The sequence below is a fragment of the Erinaceus europaeus genome, chromosome 21, assembly GCF_950295315.1.
Source record: "Erinaceus europaeus chromosome 21, mEriEur2.1, whole genome shotgun sequence".
In the NCBI taxonomy this organism is placed as follows: Eukaryota; Metazoa; Chordata; class Mammalia; order Eulipotyphla; family Erinaceidae; genus Erinaceus; species Erinaceus europaeus.
Genome location: NC_080182.1, coordinates 21,723,170 through 21,744,774, shown reverse-complemented (window position 1 = coordinate 21,744,774; position 21,605 = coordinate 21,723,170). Strand labels below are relative to the sequence as shown.

At 43.8% G+C, this 21,605-nt stretch overlaps 1 protein-coding gene across 1 annotated transcript in view; it reads right to left on the bottom strand.

Moving 5' to 3' along the window:
* Positions 1-1,793: 1,793 nt before the first annotated feature.
* CMTM7 (CKLF like MARVEL transmembrane domain containing 7) overlaps positions 1,794-21,605 on the bottom strand; it is a 70,291-nt gene continuing 50,479 nt past the window's right edge. The window contains exons 2-5 of the mRNA XM_016188549.2: positions 14,994-15,170; positions 7,627-7,725; positions 3,470-3,551; positions 1,794-2,334 (exon numbers count right to left, since the gene is read on the bottom strand). Of these exons, the coding sequence (XP_016044035.1) occupies positions 2,321-2,334; positions 3,470-3,551; positions 7,627-7,725; positions 14,994-15,170 (372 nt within the window). The 3' untranslated portion in view covers positions 1,794-2,320. The remainder of the gene's footprint in view (positions 2,335-3,469; positions 3,552-7,626; positions 7,726-14,993; positions 15,171-21,605) is intronic.

Below are 21,605 nucleotides of genomic sequence, written 5' to 3'. Positions count from 1 at the left end.
TCCTTATGCCAGTCCTTGTGCTTTGCACCACCTGCGCTTAACCCGCTGCGCTACAGCCCGACTCCCTATTATTACTATTTTTAAATTTATATTTATTTTACCTTTTGTTGCCCTTGTTTTTTATTGTTGTTGTACTTATTATTGTTGTTGGCTAGGACAGAGAGAAATAGAGAGAGATGGGGAAGACAGAGAGGGGGAGAGAAAGATAGACAACTGCAGACCTGCTTCACCACTTGTGAAGCGACCCCCCTACAGGTGGGGAGCTGAGGGCTCGAACCGGGATCCTTGGGCTGGTCCTTGTGCTGTGCGCCATGTGCGCTTAACCTGCTGCACTACCACCTGACTCCTTCGATTTCTCTCTTTATCCAATAACAACAACAATAGTAAAACGTAGCAGCCAGCAGATGACACGGTGAATAAAGGATTAGATCCTTAAGCATGAGGTCCCAAGTTTGATCCCTGGCATCAGCTCTGGTTCTCTTTCTCATATTTTATTAAAAGTACAGTGTAGTGGCATTGTTTACATTTTGGTGCCCTCATAGCCACCATCATTTCAGAACTGTTTTCATCTGAGATGGAAACTATACCCATGAAACACTAGTTCCCCACATTCCCACTCTTCTACTTCGTTGTTTCTCTGAATTTTGACTATTCTGGGCACTGCTCATAAGCAGGAGCCTATGGTATTTGATCTTTTTGTTAATTTAACTCAACATAACATCTCCAAGGTTCAGTTCTGTTGTGAAGAGAATTTGAATCTTGCTTTATGTCTTCTGTGAATGCTGCTATCTTCCACATTTTGTATCATTTTACTTTGAAACTATGCATTAAAAAATGTTTTACTTTTATGAGAGAGATAAGAGACTAGAGCAATACTCAGCTCTAGTTTATGGTGGTGCTGGAGATTGAACCTGGGAGCTCAGAGCCTCAGGTATGAAAGTCTTATGCAGAACCACGATGCTGCCTCCCCAGTCTAACTTTTTTTTTTGCATGTTGGGGCCTGCCTCACACATGTATGATTTTGCTGGGCCCAGGCCAACTTCTTCATTTTGTTTCACAGAGAGACAGGGAAAGAGGAAGAAATACCACAGTTAGAGTTTCTTGTGGTACTGTGTGTGACTCCCCCTGTAATGATGGGGCTCAAACCCAGGCCACGTGCACAGCAAGGCATGAGTCCCACCCAGTGAGTCGGCTCTCCAACCCTGAAAACTTGAAAGGTCAGTACCTTGTGTATCTTTCCTTCTCCTCACTGCCAGTGCAGTACACAGACCTTGTGGGTGGACCCAAAGGTTGTATCATCAGGGGGTTGGGCAGTAGTGCAGAGGGTTAAGTGCAAATGGCATGAAGCACAAGGATCAGCATAAGGATACTGGTTTGAGCCCCCGGCTCCCCACCTGCAGGGGGGTTGCTTCACAGGCGGTGAAGCGGGTCTGTAGGTGTCTATCTTTCTCTCCCCCTCTCTGTCTTCCCTATCTCTCTCCATTTCTCTCTGCCCTAGCCAACAACAACGACATCAATAACAATAATAATAACCACAACAATGATAAAACCAGGGCAAAAAATGGGGAAAAAAAAGGTTGTATCATCAGCCTGAGCCTTAAGAGATCTTCACTTTACTCCTGATTTTACAATTTTCTTCAATAAGAAATTCTGTGCAAGAGAGACAGCATAGTGGTTCATGCCTAAGTCCCATGTTTAATCTCCCACATCATCATAAACCAGAGCAGAGCAGTGCTCTGGCTAAAAGAAAAAAAAAGAAAAGAAAAGAAAGAAAAAGAAAAATATTACTATAATTGGCCAAGTCAATATTTTATTAAAAAGTACAAACACACACATACAAATGAAATGGGTGGAGACAGGGAGAAGGTGTCCAAGGAGGTGGCTGTGTCTTCTCTAAAAGGCAGCCTCGCTGTGCAGAGAAGTAGCAGGTCGATGCAGAAGTATTGAGAAAGCCCCCCACAGGGAGAAGGTGTCCAAGGAGGTGGCTGTGTCTTCTCTAAAAGGCAGCCTCACTGTGCAGAGAAGTAGCAGGTCGATGCAGAAGTATTGAGAAAGCCCCCCTCAGTTCCTGAGGTATGTCTAAAAGCTGGAGGGAGAAGTCAGAGTTTTCTGGAAGCTGCTTTTCCCTCCAGATAGGGAGGAATGTTCTCCAAGGAAGGCTACAGAGAAAGGTTCATTCAGGAACTCAGCCCTTCTTGTCCATCAACCTGAGCAGGATGTTGGTGCAGGAACACAGACTCAGTCTCCCCTGGGGTCCTGGGTCCACTGGGCCTCTCACCTGTAAGGCTATGTGTTCAGCGGAGCTTTCTGTGGGCTGTGGTCAGACAGTTGCATCTTGGGAAGGAAAAAGACAAGGTTAGGACCGCCGGGCCGGACCTACCCGGAAGCCACATACCAGAGGGCTGACCCGAGTTTCACCTGGTTCACTTCCTTCCTTCCTTCACCCGGCACCACCTGGCACTGCAATGGCTTCATTTTTTAAATTTTTTTATTTTCCCTTTTGTTGCCCTTGTTGTTTTTTATTGTTGTTTTAGTTATTGTTGTTGAAGTTATTGATGTCATCATTGTTAGATAGAGAGCAATGGAGAGAGAGGGGGAGAGAAAGATAGACACCTGCAGACCTGCTTCACCGCCCGTGAAGCGACCCCTCTGCAGGTGGGGAGCCTGGGGCTCGAACCCGGATCCTTATGCCGGTCCTTGAGCTTCGTGCCACGTGTGCTTAACCCGCTGCACTACCACTGGACTCCCAATGGCTTCATTCCTTTAAAACATTATTTCTAGGGCCAGAGACATAGTTGACTGGGTAAGGCGACTACTTTGCCATGCACGGGACCTGGGGTCAAGTTTAGTACTATACCAGAGGGACTATGACAATAGTGGAAGCAGCTGTGCTGTCGCTGCTTTTTTTCCGTCTCTTTCTCTGTTTTTCTATCTGAATGAAAAAATGGCCCATAGTGGTGAAATCATGAATGCCAGTTCCACTAAATGTGTGTGTGTGTGTCTAAAATTAAAATGGTGCAGAGGGAATTTCCACACCTATTCCTTCCTTCCACGGCTCTCTATTCCTCTCTGTCCTATCAAGTGCAAAGAATAAAGGAGGTAAACGAAATAGAAAAAGAAAGAAAAGAAAGAAAAAAGGCTGCCAGGAGAGTTGGATTTGTTGTGTAAGCACTGAGCCCCAGCAATAACCCTGGGTGACAATGAAAAATAAAGAGTGATGGGTGTGCCACTGCCCGCCCCCTCTATACGTTTCTTTTGCTGTTAGGAAACTTCAGGAAAATGCTGTGCCATTAGGATGAAATGTTGGAGTGTCTCTGGGTATGGGAAAGATGGTACTAGAGGAGAGGTTCTTGGGTTCTGTTTTTCCTCCTGGGTGCCAGAGGTCTCACAGCCTCCTCTGCACAGCAGTCATTCCAGCACAGGCTTCTCTTCTTCCAGAATATTCCATGTTCTCACAATCAGAACTCACCTGTTGACTGTGTGACACATGAGATCTTGTAGAACATCCATATGCTCGCCATACACAGGAAGGTGGCCACAAACCCAAAGACCTGACAGGAGAGACAGGAGTATTCTAAAACAACGGTCAATCACCCAGGCAGTCTCTCCCTGTACTCTGGGCTTGTTTTCCACACTACTGCGACTTAAAGGGAGCCCGGGACATCATCTGACCTAACCGACTCCTCCTCACTCAGAAGCAGAGGTGAGATCTATTCCCAGGGGTTGGGCCACAGCAGGGTTTGGGTCAGGCCTCTAGGTGACCACCCCCGGCTCTTAAACTAGGCATCTCCAGTGACCATCTTCATGCGTATTTTTTTTTTCACTGGGGCTCCGTGCTGGCACTACAAATCCACTGTTCCTGATGGCTAGTTTTCCTTTTTTTTTTTTTGCTTTGTATTTTTTATTTGATAGAACAGAGAGGGGCATGGGGAGGTAAAGAAGGAGAAATATAAAGAGAGACACCTGCAGACCTACTTTGCCACTCGTGAAGCTTCCCCCCTGCAGATGGGTAATGGGGGCTCAAACCCAGGCCCTTCTGCATGATAATGTGTGAACTCAATAGGGTGCACCACCACCGGCCCTGTTTGTGTGTATGCTTACAGCTGAAATGGGTCATGCTATTATACTTTAATTATCCCAGGATAAGAAAAGAGAAAAAGGTGGCACTGTAAACTTTAGTTTGAGTTTAAAATTTTATAATGCTCAACTAGATTTAACTGGTGATAGTACCACTCATGCTAAGCTTACAGAGGCTTTCTGACAGTTTCTGACAGTTCAGCCAGGCTTGCCTTTTTTTTTTTTTAAGACTTTTTATTTATTTATTTATTTTATTTTATTTTATTTATTTATTTATGAGAAAGGAGGAGAAAGAGGATGAGAAAGAGAACAAGACACCACTCTGGTACATGTGCTGTCAGGGATCGAACTCTGGACCGAATGCTTGAGAATCTAGGGTGGAAGATGCTTTATTCACTGCGCAGCCTCCAAGACCATAGTCCTGTCTGGCTTGACAACTGGCTTTACAATTGCACAGATTTAAACAATACAGGACTAAGAGAAACTCAGGAAGCATTCCATTCCTTCCTAAGGACCTTCCCATTATTCACATTATTATTATAGCTGTGAGGACAGCTTCACAGCTTCCACATCTGTTGAGTATCTTTGTAGAGTATCTTTGGGGTTTCCAAGCCTGCAGCTCTTCCCCTTGTGAACCAACTGGCAGACCACCAGGTAGAATCACTGAGTACTTCCTTTGTATCTGCTATGTGCTTTTGTAATCTTGAAATGAAAAATCCATAGGCTGCTGGCATACCCCCACTTCCACATTCCAGTATCATGAGTGGCGGGTTCTGATGGCTGCCAACCTGCTCTCACCTGTGCCCAGCTTGAAACAGATAAAAACTGGGTACTATGGTACAAGCAGGTGCAGGCCTGGTGAGAATTGGACTGTAACCCATTAATGTAAAATAAATGTAACTCCCTGCCCCCATGTGGACTCAGATCTCATTCTTTGGCTACTTTTGAGCTATAATATGGAATTTCTTATTACAAACTCAGTCAATTCACTGCCCTCCCCCCATTTTTTTTTATTACCAGAGCACTGCTCTACTCTGGCTTGTGGTGGTGGTGGTGGGAGGGGATGACTAAACCTGGGACTTTGAAACCTCAGGCATGAGCGTCTCTTTGCATAACCATTATGCTATCTATATCCCTCACCCCCCTTCTCCTTCTGATATGTGCTTTTTAAAAAAATTATTTTATTTTTATTTATTTTTGCCTCCAGGGTTATTGCTGGGGCTCGGTGCCTGCACTACGAACCCACTGCTCCTTGAGGCTATCTTTTCTCTTTTGTTGCTCTTGTTTATTGTTGTTGTGGTTGTTATTATTGTTATTGCTGTTGTTGCTGTTGGGTAGGACAGAGAGAAATCGAGAGAGATGGGGAAGACAAAGACAGGGAGAGAAAGACAGACACCTGCAGACCTACTTCACCACTTGTGAAGCAACCCCACCATGCAGGTGGGGAGCCAGGGGCCCCAACTGGGATCCTTACGGTGATCCTTTGTGTTTTGCGCCATGTGCATTTAACCTGACCAGCCCACCTGATATATGCTTTTAACCCTCACAACACTGCCAGTTGGATGCTTGTCCACTTTAATTAGGTAAGGAAGCTAAAGCCATCTATTCTACCCAGGACCATAGAAACAGCAAGGGGCTGCTAGGGCCCCACCCCACCCCCCAAACTCACTAAAACTCTGCCACCCTAGTGAGCAACTGAAATGGGCATTCACCAGGAACTCAGAGCCAGCAGGAATGGGGGAGCAGTCAGATGAGGATCAGCTTTGTTTTTGTGTTTATGCCTGGCTTGCTTTTAGTTTATACAAGCTGTTGCCTCCAGCCCTCCACATCTTCCACCCTAGGTTCCTTGGTTCCGTCAGTACTGACTGTCTGCTCCACAGAATCCCTGGCCTGGCCTCTCACTGTTCTGCACAATTAGCACATTATACATCATCCCAGTCTCCAAACTGTCCACACTGCATAATTGAGCAGTTCATTATAATGCCACATAATGCTACTGTGGACTGCAAGGCCTTGTTTACTAACTGCCTTATGGGCCTCTGTCCTACTCCTAGGCTGGGCTGGATGACCACTATGTCATAGCAAAGCCTGTATCATATATATATATATATATATATATATATATATATATATATATATTCCCTTTTGTTGCCCTTGTTGTTTTGTTGTTGTAGTTATTATTGTTATTGTTATTGATGTCATCGTTGTTGGATAGAGAGAAATGGAGAGGAGGGGAAGACAGAGAGGGGGAGAGAAAGACAGACACCTGCAGACCTACTTCACCGCTTGTGAAGTGACTCCCCTGCAGGTGGGGAGCCAGGGGCTCGAACCGGGATCCTTACGCTGGTCCTTGCAACAAAGCCCGTATCTTTTCATTTCTTCTGGCTCCCTGGTGGGCCAAGCTTGGCTCTAGATCCAAAGATGGTGTGTGGTAGATGGAAGTTTCAGGACTTCAGAGCTAATGTGGTTATGTGTGACCTGAGTCATGAAGCCCAAAAGGTAGTCCTTAAACATGGTGGGCACACTTTACTCTACCTTCTTGCCAACCTGACTTCAAAGGGGAGATGGTGGCCTGCAGAGGGCAAGCACCCCACTGGGTGTAGGAGGTGTTTAGGGAGTATTGTCCCCAAAGAGAGTTCTGCCCCTGCTGACATGAGAAAGGGAAGACCCTACCCTCAGCCAAAATGGATGATGTTGGTAATGTAACTGAAAGATAGCGACTGTCACACAGGGCCTTTGAAAATTTTTTTTTTTTCCTTTTGGTGCCTGGGATCAAACCCAGGCACTCACACAGGAGTTCTATCACCAAGATACATCCAAGGCAAACTGAGTTAGCCTTCAGACTAAGCAATTGTCTAAATTATAAATCAGATGACAGGAATTTTCTAAAAACAATTCAGATGATATAGACAGCATAATGGTATGGCTTTCATGCCTGAGGCTCTGAGGTCCCAGGTTCAATTCCCAGCACCACTATAAACCAGCTGAGCAGTGTTGTAGTGGAAAAAAAGTATATATACACACAAACATGTACATATATGTGTACACATGTGTGATCTACGTTGCTCCCATAACACTGTATTTTTGTACATTTCCTGGCTATTTCTATTCAGGCATGTACAGACATACTATTTCCTGACATGACTCTTGATCAAAATCAGAAATGGCAAAGATCAGACTCACGGCAGATCTCACAGACTGAGTATATCTTTCTCTGAATAGCCCTGAGGCAGCCTGAGCAAAGGATCAGAATAGGGGTATATGTGTAAATAAGGGCTATAAAAGAGAGAGGTCTGGGCCTCTGGGGTCTTATGATTTTGCCAATAGCACTGACAAATCTTCTGAAATCCTCGACCATGGCACCAGGCTTAAGGTTCTCTGGAGACTGCTTCTGGGTGGGCCAGGATGGGTGCAGATTCAGAGCAGAAGAGGAGGAGGGAGGAAGAAAGAGGGGGAAAAAAAGAGGAAGAGAAAGGAGGAAGGAGAGGAGGGAGGAAGGAAACAGGCTTCTGGGGTACAACTTCATTTCCAGACAGAGGAGGTCCTCACCGCTCCAGCTATCAGCCCGCTGTGGATGAAGCTCCTGGAAGCAGCCACAATGGAGGCGATTAGGAGGAGCAAGGTGCCAATCAAATAGTGCAGGAGTTCCTGTAAAAAAAGACAAAATGCAGTGGTGGGTGGGAAGGTCCAGGTCCCAGAGACACCCAGGTATCAGAAGAAATAAGGGTGCCACTTCTGTTATAGGTTACTACCAGGCTTTATAGGTTATAGGTTACTATTATAGGTTACTACCTTTGCTTATAGGTTACTATTATAGGTTACTACCTTTGCTTAAATTCTTTTGTAATGAGCCTAAAGAATTAAGGTGTCGGGAGTCAGGCGGTAGTAACGCAGCGGGTTAAGCGCAGGTGGTGCAAAGCGCAGGGACCGGCATAAGGATCCTGGTTTGAGTCCCTGGCTCCCCATCTGCAGGGGAGTCACTTCACAGGTGGTGAAGCAGGTCTGCAGGTGTCTGTCTTTCTCTCCCCATCTCTGTCTTCTCTTCCTCTCTCCATTTCTCTCTGTCCTATCCAACAATGATGACATCAATAACAGCAACAATAATAACTATAACAATAAAAAACAACAAGGGCAACAAAAGGGAATAAATAAATAAATAAATAGTAAAAATAATTAAAGTGTCTTACTTGATAATGACTGGATAGGAGAGGAGCTAGAGCCTGACATTTAACTTTAGATCAGAAATACCAGGAGACAGAGGAAGGAGCTGAGGAAGCAGCGGCTAGGAGGGAGAGCTGGAGAAGAAGATGCAGTTGAAATGGGAGCATGAAGCAGTCATCACAGACATTTCTTTTCTGGTTGTTTTTCCACTGTCTTTCATTTAAGGCAATAAAAATCCCATTTTCATTCAATTAATATGTTTGTGTGTTTTATGGTAGCTCCTAGTAGGTAAATATCTGGAATTAGTGATTTCTAATAATCTCTAGTAATATAGGCAAGAATCCCATATTACTGTTTAGGGGACAGGAAGTCTCCCTGTAACACTTCCTCTTCTCTGTGGAACACAACTCATGGGCTTCAGTGGCCGCAAGTGTGGCAGGCTAGCCAGGATGAGATGAAGCAAGAGACATGAAGAACCAGGGCAGGAGGGAAGAGAGGGATGAGGAGAAAGGACACTTCCATGTGGGTACAGATCCCAGAAGCACTGCTTCACTCCTGAGGTCAAACTGTAGATAGTCCCCTGACCTCTGGCTAAAGTGGAAAAAAGCAAATATTGGGGGACCAGGCGGTGGCACACACAGAGCTAAGTTCAAGGACCAGCATAAGGATCCCAGTTCAAGCCCCCAGCTCCCCACCTGCAGGGGGGTCACTTCAAAGAAGGTGAAGCAGGTTTGCAGGTGTCAGTCTTTCCCATCTCTCTTGACTTCTCTCTGTCCTATCCAACAATAGTAACAACAAGGGCAACAAAAAGGGGAAAACAGCCTCCAGGAGCAGTGAATTCATGGTACAGACACCCAGCCCCAGTGATAGCTCTGGAGGCAAAAAAAAAAAAAAAAAAAAAAAAGAAGTAGCAAATATTGGGCTGTCAGAAAAGTCATGTCGTAGTTATTTTTCTATGCAAAAATGCATCATGACTTTCTCCACACACAAATAGTTTCCTGCAATTCCAAGGCTGGATGGTTCAAGCCAAACTCCTACTCTGAGAAACAAAGACCTTTAAAGAGATTTCTGCTGGGAGGGCTGGGTGGTGGTGTACCCAGTAGAGCACATATGCTACATGCACAAGGACAGGGTTCAAGTGTCCAGTCCCCACCTGCAGATGAAAAAAAAAGGTGGTGGGGGGAATGGCTACTGGGAGCTCACCAAACTCAGAAAAAAAATGACCCCATCCAAAAATGGGGAGAGGACATTCACCACAGAAGAGATCCAAAATGCCAATAAACAATATGAGAAAATGCATTGATTGTCAGAGAAGTGCAAACAAAGGCAACAATGAGATACCACTTCACTCCTTCAAGAATGCCATACATCAGAAAAGGCAGCAGCAACAAATGCTGGAGAGATTGTGGGGTCAAAGGAACCCTCCTGCACAGCTGATAGGAATGTAAATTAGTCCAACCCTTGTGAAGAGCAGTCTGTAGAACTGTTTTTTTTTTTTTTTTTTTGGTTATTGCCAAGGCTTCGTCATTCTGGCCAATTTTTTTTTTCCGATAAAAACAGAGAGTGAATCTAGGAGTAAACCAAAGAAGTGAAAGACTTGTATACTGAAAATTATGAGTCACTACTCAAGGAAATTGAAAAAAACACAAAGAAGTGGAAAGATATTCCATGTTCATGGGTTAGTAGAATTAACATCATCAAAATGAATATACTACCCAGAGCCATCTACACATTTAATGCTATCCCCATCAAGATCCCAAACACATTTTTTAGGAGAATAGAACAAATGCTACAAATGTTTATCTGGAACCAGAAAAGACCTAGAATTGCCAAAAAAAAAAAAAAAAATCTTGAGAAGAAAGAACAGAACTGGAGGTATCATACTCTCAGATCTCAAATTGTATTATAGGGCCACTGTCATCAAAACTGCTTGGTACTGGAACCTGAATAGACACACTGAGCAGTGGAATAGAACTGAGAGCCCAGAAGTAAGCCCCCACACCTATGGATATCTAATCTTTGACAAAGGGGCTCAAACTACTAAATGGGGAAAGCAGAGTCTCTTCAACAAGTGGTGTTGGAAAAAATGGGTTGAAAAATGCAGAAGAATGAAACTGAACCACTATATTGCTTTTTTAAGATTTAAAAAATTTTTTTTTATTTATTTTCCCTTTTATTGCCCTTGTTGATGAACCACTATATTTCACCAAATACAAAAGTAAATTCAAAGTAGATCAAGGACTTGGATGTTAGACCACAAACTATCAGATATTTAGAGGGAAATATTGGCAGGACTCTTTTCCACATAAATTTTAAAGACATCTTCAATGAAACGAATCCAATTACAAAGGAGACTAAGGTAAGTATAAGCCTATGTGACTACATCAAATTAAAAACCTTCTGCACAGCAAAAGAAACTACTACCTAAACAAAGAGACTCTTCACAGAATGGGAAAAGATCTTTACATGCCATATATCAAACAAGAGGCTAATAACCAAAACATATAAAGAGCTTGCCAAACTCAACAACAAGAAAACAAATGACCCTATCCAAAAATGGGGAGAGGACAGGGACAGAACATTCACCATAGAAAAGATCCAAAAGGCCGAGAAACACATGAACAAATGCTCCAAGTCTTTGTCAGAGAAATGCAAATAAAGACAACAATGAGATACCACTTCACGCCTATGAGAATGTCATACATCAGAAAAGGTAGCAGCAGCAAATGCTGAAGAGGTTGTGGGGTCAAAGGAACCCTTCTGCATTGCTGGTGGGAATGTAAATTAGTCTAACCCCTGTGGAGAGCAGTCAGAACTCTCAGAAGGCTATAAATGGACCTATCCTATGATCCTGTAATTCCTCTCCTGGGGATATATCCTAAGGAACCCCAGCACACCCATCCAAAAAGATCTGTGTACACATATGTTCATAGCAGCACAACTTGTAACAGCCAAAACCTGGAAGCAACCCAAGTGTCCAACAACAGCTGAGTGGCTGAGCAAGTTGTGGTATGTATATACAATGGAATACTACTCAGCTATTAAAAATGGCGACTTCACCATTTTCAGCCCATCTTGGATGGAGCTTGAAGAAATCATGTTAAGTGAAATAAGTCAGAAACAGAAGGATGAATATGGGATGATCTCACTCTCAGGCAGAAGTTGAAAAACAAGATCAGAAAAGAAAACATAAGTAGAACCTGAACTGGGGTTGGTGTGTTGCACCAAAGTAAAAGACTCGGGTGGGTAGGAGGTAGAGTATAGGTCCAAAAAGGATGACAGAGGGCCTAGTGGGGGTTGTGTTATATGGAAAACTGGGAAATATAATGTACAAACTACTGTATTTACTGTTGAATATAAAACATTAATTCCCCAGTAAAGAAATTAAAAAATTAAAAAAGAAATAAGAAAAAGAAAACAGAAAGATGCAGGACAAGGAGAGTCAACAAGAGTCCCATCCAGATGGCACTTAAACGGTACTCAATCAAGAATGAGTGGCAGAGTCTATCCTTCCAACACTCATTCCCCCTCCAGCCCATCCTCTATCACATGCTTTTTTTTTTTTTTTATTCTCTGATCAACTTTTTTTTTCCCTTTTTTACCAGAGCACTGCTCATCTCTGACTTACGGAGATGTGGTGGGATTGAACCTGGGACTTTGGGGGCTAGGGTAGTGGTACACCTGGTTGAGTATACATGCTACAATGTGTAAGCAAAGACATGGGTTTGAGCCCCTGGTCCCCACCTGCAGGGGGAAAGCTTTGTGAGTGGAGAAGCAGTGTTGCATGTGCCTGTCTCTCTCCCCTCTCTATTACCCCATTCCTCTTGATTTCTGACTGTTTCTATCCAATAATAATAAAAAAGAACATAGAACTTTGGAGCCTCAGGCATAAGGATATCTTTGCATAACCATTATGCTATCTACCCCCACCCACCTCAACCTGTTTATCACAGAAGCTGGAGGAGTTAATTTTTTTTTATTTTTAAAATTATCTTTCTATTAGATAGAGACAACCAGAGATCAAGAGCAAAGGTGTGACAGAGACAGAGAGAGAGGGAGGGAGAGAGAGAGAGAGGGAGGGAGGGAGAGACAGAGAGAGAGACTTACAACACTGCTTCACCCTTGCAAAGCCTTCCACCTGTAGGTGGGAACCATGGGCTCAAACCTGGGTCCTTGCTCATTGTAACGCATGTGCTCAACCAGGTGAGCCACCACCCAGCCTCAGGAATTCATTTAAAAAAATTATTTTTCAAATGGGGTTTTACAGTCTATATTTTAAAAATTGTATATTTGTAACAAATAAAGTATGCAGAAAGTGAATGACAAAAAAAAGTTATTGGGAGTTGGGCGGTAGCGCAGCAGGTTAAGTGCAGGTGGCGCAAAGTGTTAAGGACTGGCACAAGGATCCCGGTTTCAGCCCCCGGCTCCTCACCTGAGGTTCATTTCACAATCAGTGAAGCAGGTCTGCAGGTGTCTATCTTTCTCTCCCCCTCTCTGTCTTCCCCTCCTCTCTCCATTTCTCTGTCCTATACAACAACAACGACATCAATAACAACAACAACAATAAAAACAACAAAAAAGCAACAAAAGGGAATAAATAAATAAATATTTTAAAAATTATTATCTTTATTTATTTATTGAATAGAGATAGTCAGAAATCAAGAGGGAAGGAGAAGACAGAGGAAGAAAGACAGAGAGACACCTGGAGCACTGCTTCACCACTAGCAGTTTTCCCCCTGCAGTTGGGAACTGGGGGCTTGAACCAGGGTCCTTATAAATGAGCCAAAGAAGAAGCCAAGAAATTAGAATATTTGAAGCTGAATGAAAATAAAGATACAACATACCAAAATTATGGCTTGCAACTAAGTATAAATTTCAGAGAGAAACTTACAGCTATAAGTGCCAACAGTAAAGCAGAAGATATTAAACAACCTAAGACAGTGTCAATTAAAAAACAAATGAAAAAAGCAAATTAAACATAAATAAAAAGCAGAAAGAAGAAAGATTGCAGCACAGGGGAGATAGTGGTTACGCAGAAAAGCCTTCAGCATGAGGCACCAAAGGATCCAAGTTCAATCACTGAAACCACCAGAAGCTCTGGTCAGTAGCAAGCAAGCAAGCAAACAAACAAACAAAAAGATTGTAGCAGAAAGCAGATGAGTGAATTCTCAGAGCTGGAGTGAGTGAGGAGTAGGAGGTAATAAGCTTAAGGGTATGAAGTTTCTTTTTGAGGTGGCAAAAATGTTCTGAAATTAACTGTGGACATGGTTTCAACCATGGGACTATACTAAGGAACTGCACTCTTTAAGTAGGTGATGTATATGGCAAGCGGACTATATATATATATGTATACTGGTTTAAAAAAACAAGAGAAAAAACTGATTTTTCTCCTGAGTCTCTGTCACTTCATTTTCTTTCCCCTCATCAGACCTCTGTAACTGCACTGCTTCCAGTTATTTGCAGTTATTTTTCTTTTTTCCTTTTCAACCTCAAATAGGGTGAGAAAGACGGCCAGACAGAGAGGGTGGACAGAGAGGAGAGCACAGCACCACTCCACCATTCATGGAGCTTCTGTTGATGTTAAAGCACGGTGCTCCTACATGGTGCTGAGGGCCCGAACCCAGGTCCTTGTGCACAGTAAGGTGTCTACTCTGCCATATGAACGATCTCCTGACTCTACCAGATGAATTAACTCCTGGCCCTCACTGATCAAATTGTGTTGTTCAGCCCTCACAACAGCACAGATACCCATCACCATTACTGGCTTCATCTTCCTGTACTCCTCTTCCCTCCTCATACAGAGTCCACCTTCCACTGATTCAGGAAATACATACTGAGGTGAGTGGCAAAGAATGCATAGAGGTGTGAGGTTTGTTTTAAAACCAGTGGGACAATAAACTAAAATGAAGTTTGAAAAATGAAGGCAATAAAGCCAGTGGGACAAGCTGGGGAGATAGCATAATGGTTATACAAAAAGACTGTCTTTATTTTTTTACTTATTTACTTATTTATTTATTTATTTATTTACTTTGGATTGAGGGGGGAGGCAGAGAGAGAGAGACCGCAAAATTGTTCATCACTTATGAAGCTTTCCCCACTGCAGGTGAGGACTAAGGACTTGAACCTGGGTCCTTGAACAGTGTAACATGTATGCTGTACAAGGTGTTCAACCATCTGGCCATGCAATCACCTTCAAGACTGAGGCTCTGAGGTCCCAGGTTCAAAACCAGTACCACCATAAGCCAGAGCTGTGCAGTGCTCCAGTAAAAATAAAAATAATAATAAAAAAAATAAATAAATAAAATAAAGTGGGACAATAGGCAGAGAGATGCCAGCCAAGCAATGAGAAATTCCACAAAAGAGAAAGGAAGTCAGGCGGTAGCACAGGTGGCACAAAGCGCAAGGATCCCGGTTCCAGCCCCCGGCTCCCCACCCGCAGGGGGATTCACTTCACAAGCAGTGAAGCAGGTCTGCAGGTATCTTTCTCTCCCCCTCTGTCTTCCCCTCCTCTCTCCATTTCTCTCTGTCCTATTCAACAATGATGACATCAATAACAACAATAATTAACTACAACAATAAAACAGCAAAGGCAACAAAAGGGAATAAATAAATAAATATTTTTTGAAAAAGTATCTAGTTATTAAAAAAAAAAAGATAGAGTTGTAGGGTAGGCAGGCAGGCAGGAAAGAAGGATGGGGTCTCAGTGCCCCATCTAATATCCTGACTTGCACACATCGAGTACAGGCCCACCTTACCGACAGGGGCCAGTTGATACAGGTGAGCACACGGTAGAGACGGAAGAGGTGGACCAAGTAGAAGGCGAGGATCATTATCAGATTGCAAATGGTAACCACTTCAAAGTAGCTGTAGGCGCTGTAGAAGGTCCACTGCCAGCTGCTCCTTACACAGATGAAGGCGATAAGCAGAGTGACCTGAGGCATAAACACAGGGACATCAGAGGAACGCCCACCCCAAGCAGGCCTAGGCACCAAATGGCACAACTGTTCAAAACTACAATTCAGATTTCTTCCCTTGAGAATTGGCAGAAAGGCTGAAAGAGTACAATGCCCCATAGTGCCATTTCTGGAATACTAGATGGGTAGCACAGTGGATAAAGCACTGGACTCTCAAGCATGAGGTCCTGAGTTTGATACCTGGCATCACATGTGCCACAGTGATGTCTGGCTGTCTCTTTCCTCTCATTAATAATAAAAAACAAGGAGTGGAGGAGACAGCATAATGGTCATACAAAAAGACTTAAATGCCTGAGGCTCCAAAGTCTCAGGTTCAATCCTCCACACCACCATAAACCAGAACTTAAGAGTACACTGATGGAAAAAATAGAATAAAACCCTAAAAGTAAAAAAAATTAGAAAAAAACATAAATAAAACAGACTGAGGAGGTAGCATAATAGTTATGCAAAATGATTTTCATGCCTGAGGTCCTGCCTTCAATCCCCAGCACCACCATAAGCCAGAGCTGAGCAGTGCTCTGGTGGAAAAAACCATTAAGTTAAAACAAAATTGAATAGACAAGCAGCTGTGAAGGCTGAGGACAGCAGTGAGGGGTTGTGCCCTGTACAAAGTCTGCCACTTTGGGATGCCTCCTTAGAGAGGGGGCCAGGTCAGAGGGAAACAAAACAAAGCAGAACCACCTCATTGATTTGCTGAACCTCTGCAGAGACCGCCCAGAGTTCAGTATAATGTTATTTTAAAATCGTATTTATTTATTTATTTATTTATTTATTACTGGATAGAGACAGAAAGAAATTGGGGGAATGGGAGACAGAGAGGGGGAAAGAGACAGAGAGACACCTGTAGTTCTGCTTCACCACTCATGAAGCTTTCCCCCTGCAGGTGAGAACTGGGGGCTTGAACCTGGGACCTTGCACACTGTACTGTGTGCGCTCGACTAGGTGTGCCACCATCTGGCCCCGAGTTCAGTATAATGTTAGACCGACAGCTAATATATTAGGCTGGACTACAGAAAGTTGCTGATATTTTGACTGCATAAAGTTGGTGATTCATGTTACAACTTACCATCGTGCAGGCTCTAAATTCCTTTAATGGGCACCTCTGTACATGATCTCACTAAATTCTTTCAGAATTCTGCTAGAGAGATGAAATAAAACCTCTTCCATGTTCACATGGGGAAACTGAGGCACACAGGTTCAATAATTAGTCCAAGACTACCCACGTTTGTGAGTGGTGGTGGTGGGATTTGAAGTCAGGCTTGTCTGACATCAGGGACCTTGTGCCTCCACATTGATGTAATTCTGTCTTCCAAAAACGGAAGCTTTGGGGCCAGGTGATATTACACCTGGCTGAGCAGTTACAGTGCACAAGGACCCAGGTTTGAGCCCCCAGTCTCCACCTGCAGGGGGAAAGCTTTGCAAGCAGTGAAGCAGGGCTGCAGGTGTCTCTCTTTCTCTCTCCCTATCACTCCCTAGCCTCTCAATTTCTGACTGTGTCTATCCATTAAATAAATGAAGATAATAAAAAATAAAAATAAATAAACGGAAGACTTCAATGTAAACAGGGTGAGGCAGGTCGGTGTATGATCCAACCCATGGGGACTGTGGTTAAGAGGTGGCACTTGCTCACAGCTGGATATGAGGTGAGAGCTTGCTAAGCATATTGTTGCATGCAGGCATGAATGAAAGTGCAGAATCACCAAATTAATGGCTCATCAATAAATTAGTTAACAGATCAAGTAAGTTTTTAGCTCCATATGAAGATGATGAAGGGAGCAGGCTGCATAAAGAGATGATCCTGAGTTTGTTTTGTTTTAGAAGATCATTCAACTAGAATCCAATTTTTTTCACTCCTCACAGGGAATAAACCAATCACACAGAGGTGCTAATGTAAACATAAAGCAAATAGAATAAACAGTATAAACAATATAATAGAATCAATTTTACAATGATATACTGTAGTTACTGAGAAGAATCAGAATTATAAATATAAAAGTTATTACTATTGATAGAGATAGAGAAATTGAGAAAGGGGAAATGGAGAGGGAAACACTTGCAGCACTACTTCACTACTTGTAAAACTTCCCCTCCCCCTACAGGTGGGGGTATGCCCAGGGACTTGAACCCAGGTCCATGTGCATGGTTAGCATGTGTGTTCTACTGGGTTTGTTATCGCCTGGCCCCTAGAATCAATTTTTTAATATGTTACTTATATATTTATTTTCCTTTTTTTTTGTTGTGCTTGTTTTATCACTGTTGTTATTGATGTTGTTGCCAGATAGGACAGAGAGAAATGGAGAGAGGGGAAGACAGAGAAAGGGAGAGAAAGACAGACACCTGCAGACCTGCTTTACCGCTTGTGAAGCAACCCCACTGCAGGTGGGGAGCTGGGGGCTCGAACCGGGATCCTTACGCTGGTCCTTGTGCTTCGCGCCATGTGCGTTTAACCTGCTGCGCTACCACCTGGCCAACCCCTTCCTTTTTTTTTTTTTTTAATCCCAACCAAGATTATCACAGCCTGACCCCCTAGAATGTGCAACTATTTAGATCAAAGATTATTTTATGCAGCCTCTTTATTATTTTTACTATTATTAGATAGAGCAGCAGAGAGATAAGGAAAGAGGCCACTGCACCACAGATTCCTTCAATACAGTGGTAGCCAGGCTTGAACCTGGGTTGTGCTCATGACAAGGTAGCACAGTGCCCAAGTGAACTACTTCACTAGCCCTACGTCGCCTCTTTCTTACAGAGCAGTGGTTCTCAAAGACTGTGTGTGATTTTGTCTTACAAGACATTTAGCCAAGTGCAGGTACAGTTGTGGTTGTCACGACTATAGGAAATAATATTCCTGGAAGTAGAGGATAGAGGTCAGGGGGTGCTGGTTAGCCCTCCCCACCTCCAATGCACAGGACAGCCCATGTGAAAAAGTACTATCTGTCCTCAGAAGTGGCCCCTAAGCTCTTGTGCTGCTGTGAAGAAACCCTGCTGGAGAAAATGTGAGTCTGCAGCCTGGGAAGTGGTACAGTGAATAAAGTGCTGGATTCTCGCACATGAGGTCCTGAGTTCAATCCTTGACATCGCATGTGCCAGAGTGATGCTATCACTCTCTCCTCCCACTCTCTCTTCCTTCTCATTAAAGAAAGATAGGAAGAGAGAGAGAGAGAGAGAGAGAGAGAAAGAAGGGAAAGAAGGAAGGAAATGGGGAGGAAAAAATGTGATTCACAGTGAAAATTCAAAAGGGGTCTAACTCATGCTCAGGAAGATCAATATGTAAAGGATGTTCCATTTTCTTTTTTTTTTTTTTAGTATTTATTTATTTATTCCCTTTGTTGTTCTTGTTGTTTTATTGTTGTAGCTATTATTGATGCTGTTGTTGTTGTATAGGACAGAAAGAAATGGAGAGAGGAGGGGAAGACTGAGGGGGGAGAGAAAGATAGACACCTGCAGACCTGTTTCACCGCCTGTGAAGCGAACCCCCTGCAGGTGGGGAGCTGGGGGCTCAAACCGGGATCCTTACACCGGTCCTTGCGCTTTGCACCACATGTGCTTAACCTGCTGCGCTACCACCCAACTCCCGGATATTCCATTTTCTAAGGCATCTCATTTCTAGCATTCTCTCTGGGTCCTCAATAACAGGCACAACAGCTAGAAAAAGCCTCTGAGCTTCAAGCTTCTAGTGGGTGTGGAGAATGTTCTGCATAATAGACTCAGAAGTGTGGCTCTGACATGGAGGGTCCCTCGGCATTTGCTTATTTCCTTTGGCTAATGAGCAAGGTAAATACTTCCATTTTTCAGTTCCTCTCCAGCCAACCAGGCATGCAATAAATATAGTGACTCATGTCCTGAGGTGATTTTAAAGTTCCAAGCAGAGGCCTTGCCTCACTCAGGAGTGTGTGATCCCCCCCAGCGCTTTGCTGCCTCATTGGCTCCTGTTATCAAGCCTTGTCTAGCTGGGAAATCTGTGCATCTCCCCAAGTGAAGCACTGACTTCCTCATGTGCTGGGACATTTACTCAAGACCTGCCTTCAGTTGAGGATAATTTAGGCTCTCGCACAGTACGATTCCCAAGTGGAGAAGTAATTCTGCACCTAACTGAATACAAAGATTAGAATAATCTTTACAGCCCTTCATCTGTGACAGTCAGCTCTTTCTCAGGGTGACAGAGAGTGGGAGTTTCCCAATGAACTAAAGGGGTCTTCGCAGGCCTTCCCCCTCTGTGCTCCCGAGGGCCAAGGCCTACATAGCAGGAAGTATATGCCCCACCACAGACTTTCACTTGCTTGCGAAGCAAATCTTTCCAAATTCTGCCCACTCAGCTCAAGGCTGCCCAAACATATACTCTAATGTGGAAAGTCTGTTTTTGGAAAACCAATTCAGATAGCAGATGGTGTGTATGTATACTTGCAGTCTACTAAAAGCTTCCCTTGCATTCAAACATTCATGTATACTGTTTTTCCATTAAAAAAAAAAGTTGAAGGGACTGGGTGGTAGTTCACCCAGTATAGATAGACATTACTGTGTGTGTGAGGACCTGGGTTCAAGCCCTTTGCCCCGTCTGCAGGGAAGAAGTTTCACAGAAGGTGGAGCAATGCTGCAGGTTTCTCTCTCTCTCTCTCTCTCGTCTCTCTCTCTTTTTTTTTTTTGTCTCTATCAAAAAAGGAAGGGAAAAAAATGTCTACCTGGAATAGTGGAGTCACTGTGCAGCACTGAGCCCCAGCAATAACCTGAGTGGTAAAAAAAAAAAGTTTGACACTGAACTTTTTAAAAATCTGCTTTACGTTTGTTTTTGCCACTAGGGTTAGCCTCCTTCCTCCTTTGTCCCTCCTTTCTTTCACTGAGACACAGAGAAATAGAGGTGGAGAGGGGGAGAAACCTACAGCACTGTTCCACTTCTCTTGAACCTCCTCTCAGCCCTCATAGATGGGGACCAGGGGCTTGAACCGGGGTCCTCACACATGTGAGCTCTACCAGGTGTGCTACTGCCCAGCCCTGGACTCCAAGATTCTCAAGAACTCTCCTAATACCAACTAAGTGAACTCTGAAAATTCTGGATATGCCTGAATCATTCTGATCCTTGTTCAGAGCACAACTATTGATAGAAAAGTTTGGGGCCAGATGATGACATATTGGAGGCCCCCGGTGGCCACCTATAGAGGGAAACTTTACATGTGGTGAAGAGGTCTGTAGATGTCTCTCTGGCTCTTTCCCTTTCTATCTCCCCCTTCCCTTTCAATTTCTGTCTCTATCCAATAAAATAAAAATATTTTTAAAAGATATATTTAAAAATAAATTGGGCATTGCGTTCCTGTTCCACCACGAGTTCCTGGTCTCTCTCTCGCATCGCTGAGTAAGCAGCAGCCCAGGTTGGCTCTGGCTGAGTTCTCTCCAACCCAGAGAGCACATGCCCGGGAAGAAACACCCTCACACTAGCCCGGCATCTGGCGCCCGAACAGGGACCTACTCCCCCACCCACAGCTTCACCCTCAAGTGGCAGACGTACAAAGGCACCCCAGATATGTATACAGCCTTGGCTCTCTGCAGCCTTGTGTTTTACAAAGGCACTGTGATTCTTTTTTTTTTTTTCCCTCTTCTTATTTTCCTGAGACCCCTCTGTCATGGGCAACCTTCCTCCTTGCAAGATGAATCCCAAATCCTCTACTCTTTTTTTGCTAAACAGGTTTTCTATCTCTGGGACATTTTGCTCTGGGCCGCACCTTGGTTTCTCTTGACCATGGTCGCAGATTTTAGGAGATATGCAGGACCCCCTCCAAAAAGGACCGAGGGCAACTCTAATTTGGGAAACGGCCCCAGTCTAAGGGACCTTGAGGCTGCATATCCAAGAGTTAAAGGAGATGGTCATTCTGCTTACCCAGCACCATATATGCTTTCTACAGAAAGCAAAGCCTGCCCCAATCCTTACCCACCCTAAGCCCTCTGCATTTCGCCCAGAGGCTCCCATTTTGGCAAACATGTCTCTGGATGCCGCCATTTCTGTAACTCCACCCCCCACCACTACGCCACTATTGGACACAGAATATCTTTCCCAGCTTCGTGACAGAGCTTTTCCTCTGTAGCAAGTCCACACATTCCCGGTAAACATTAGCCCCAATAGACAGAGACCTAAGGTGTGGTACCCATATTCCTCCACAGATCTTTTTTTTTTTTTTTTTTTATGATGGATAAGACATTTATTTTAAAAAAAGCATAAAACTAATAATTTTCTTACAGACTAAAAGTATGACTGTAGAGTTAGGAAGACACCTTAGAGTCACTCACAGTAATTTGTAGATGGTTTCCATGAGGTTAGATTATGATAGTTGTAACCTGGAGGGGCAGAGCTGTAAGGCACCTGGTTGAGCACACACATTAACCATGCTCAAGGACCTGGATTCA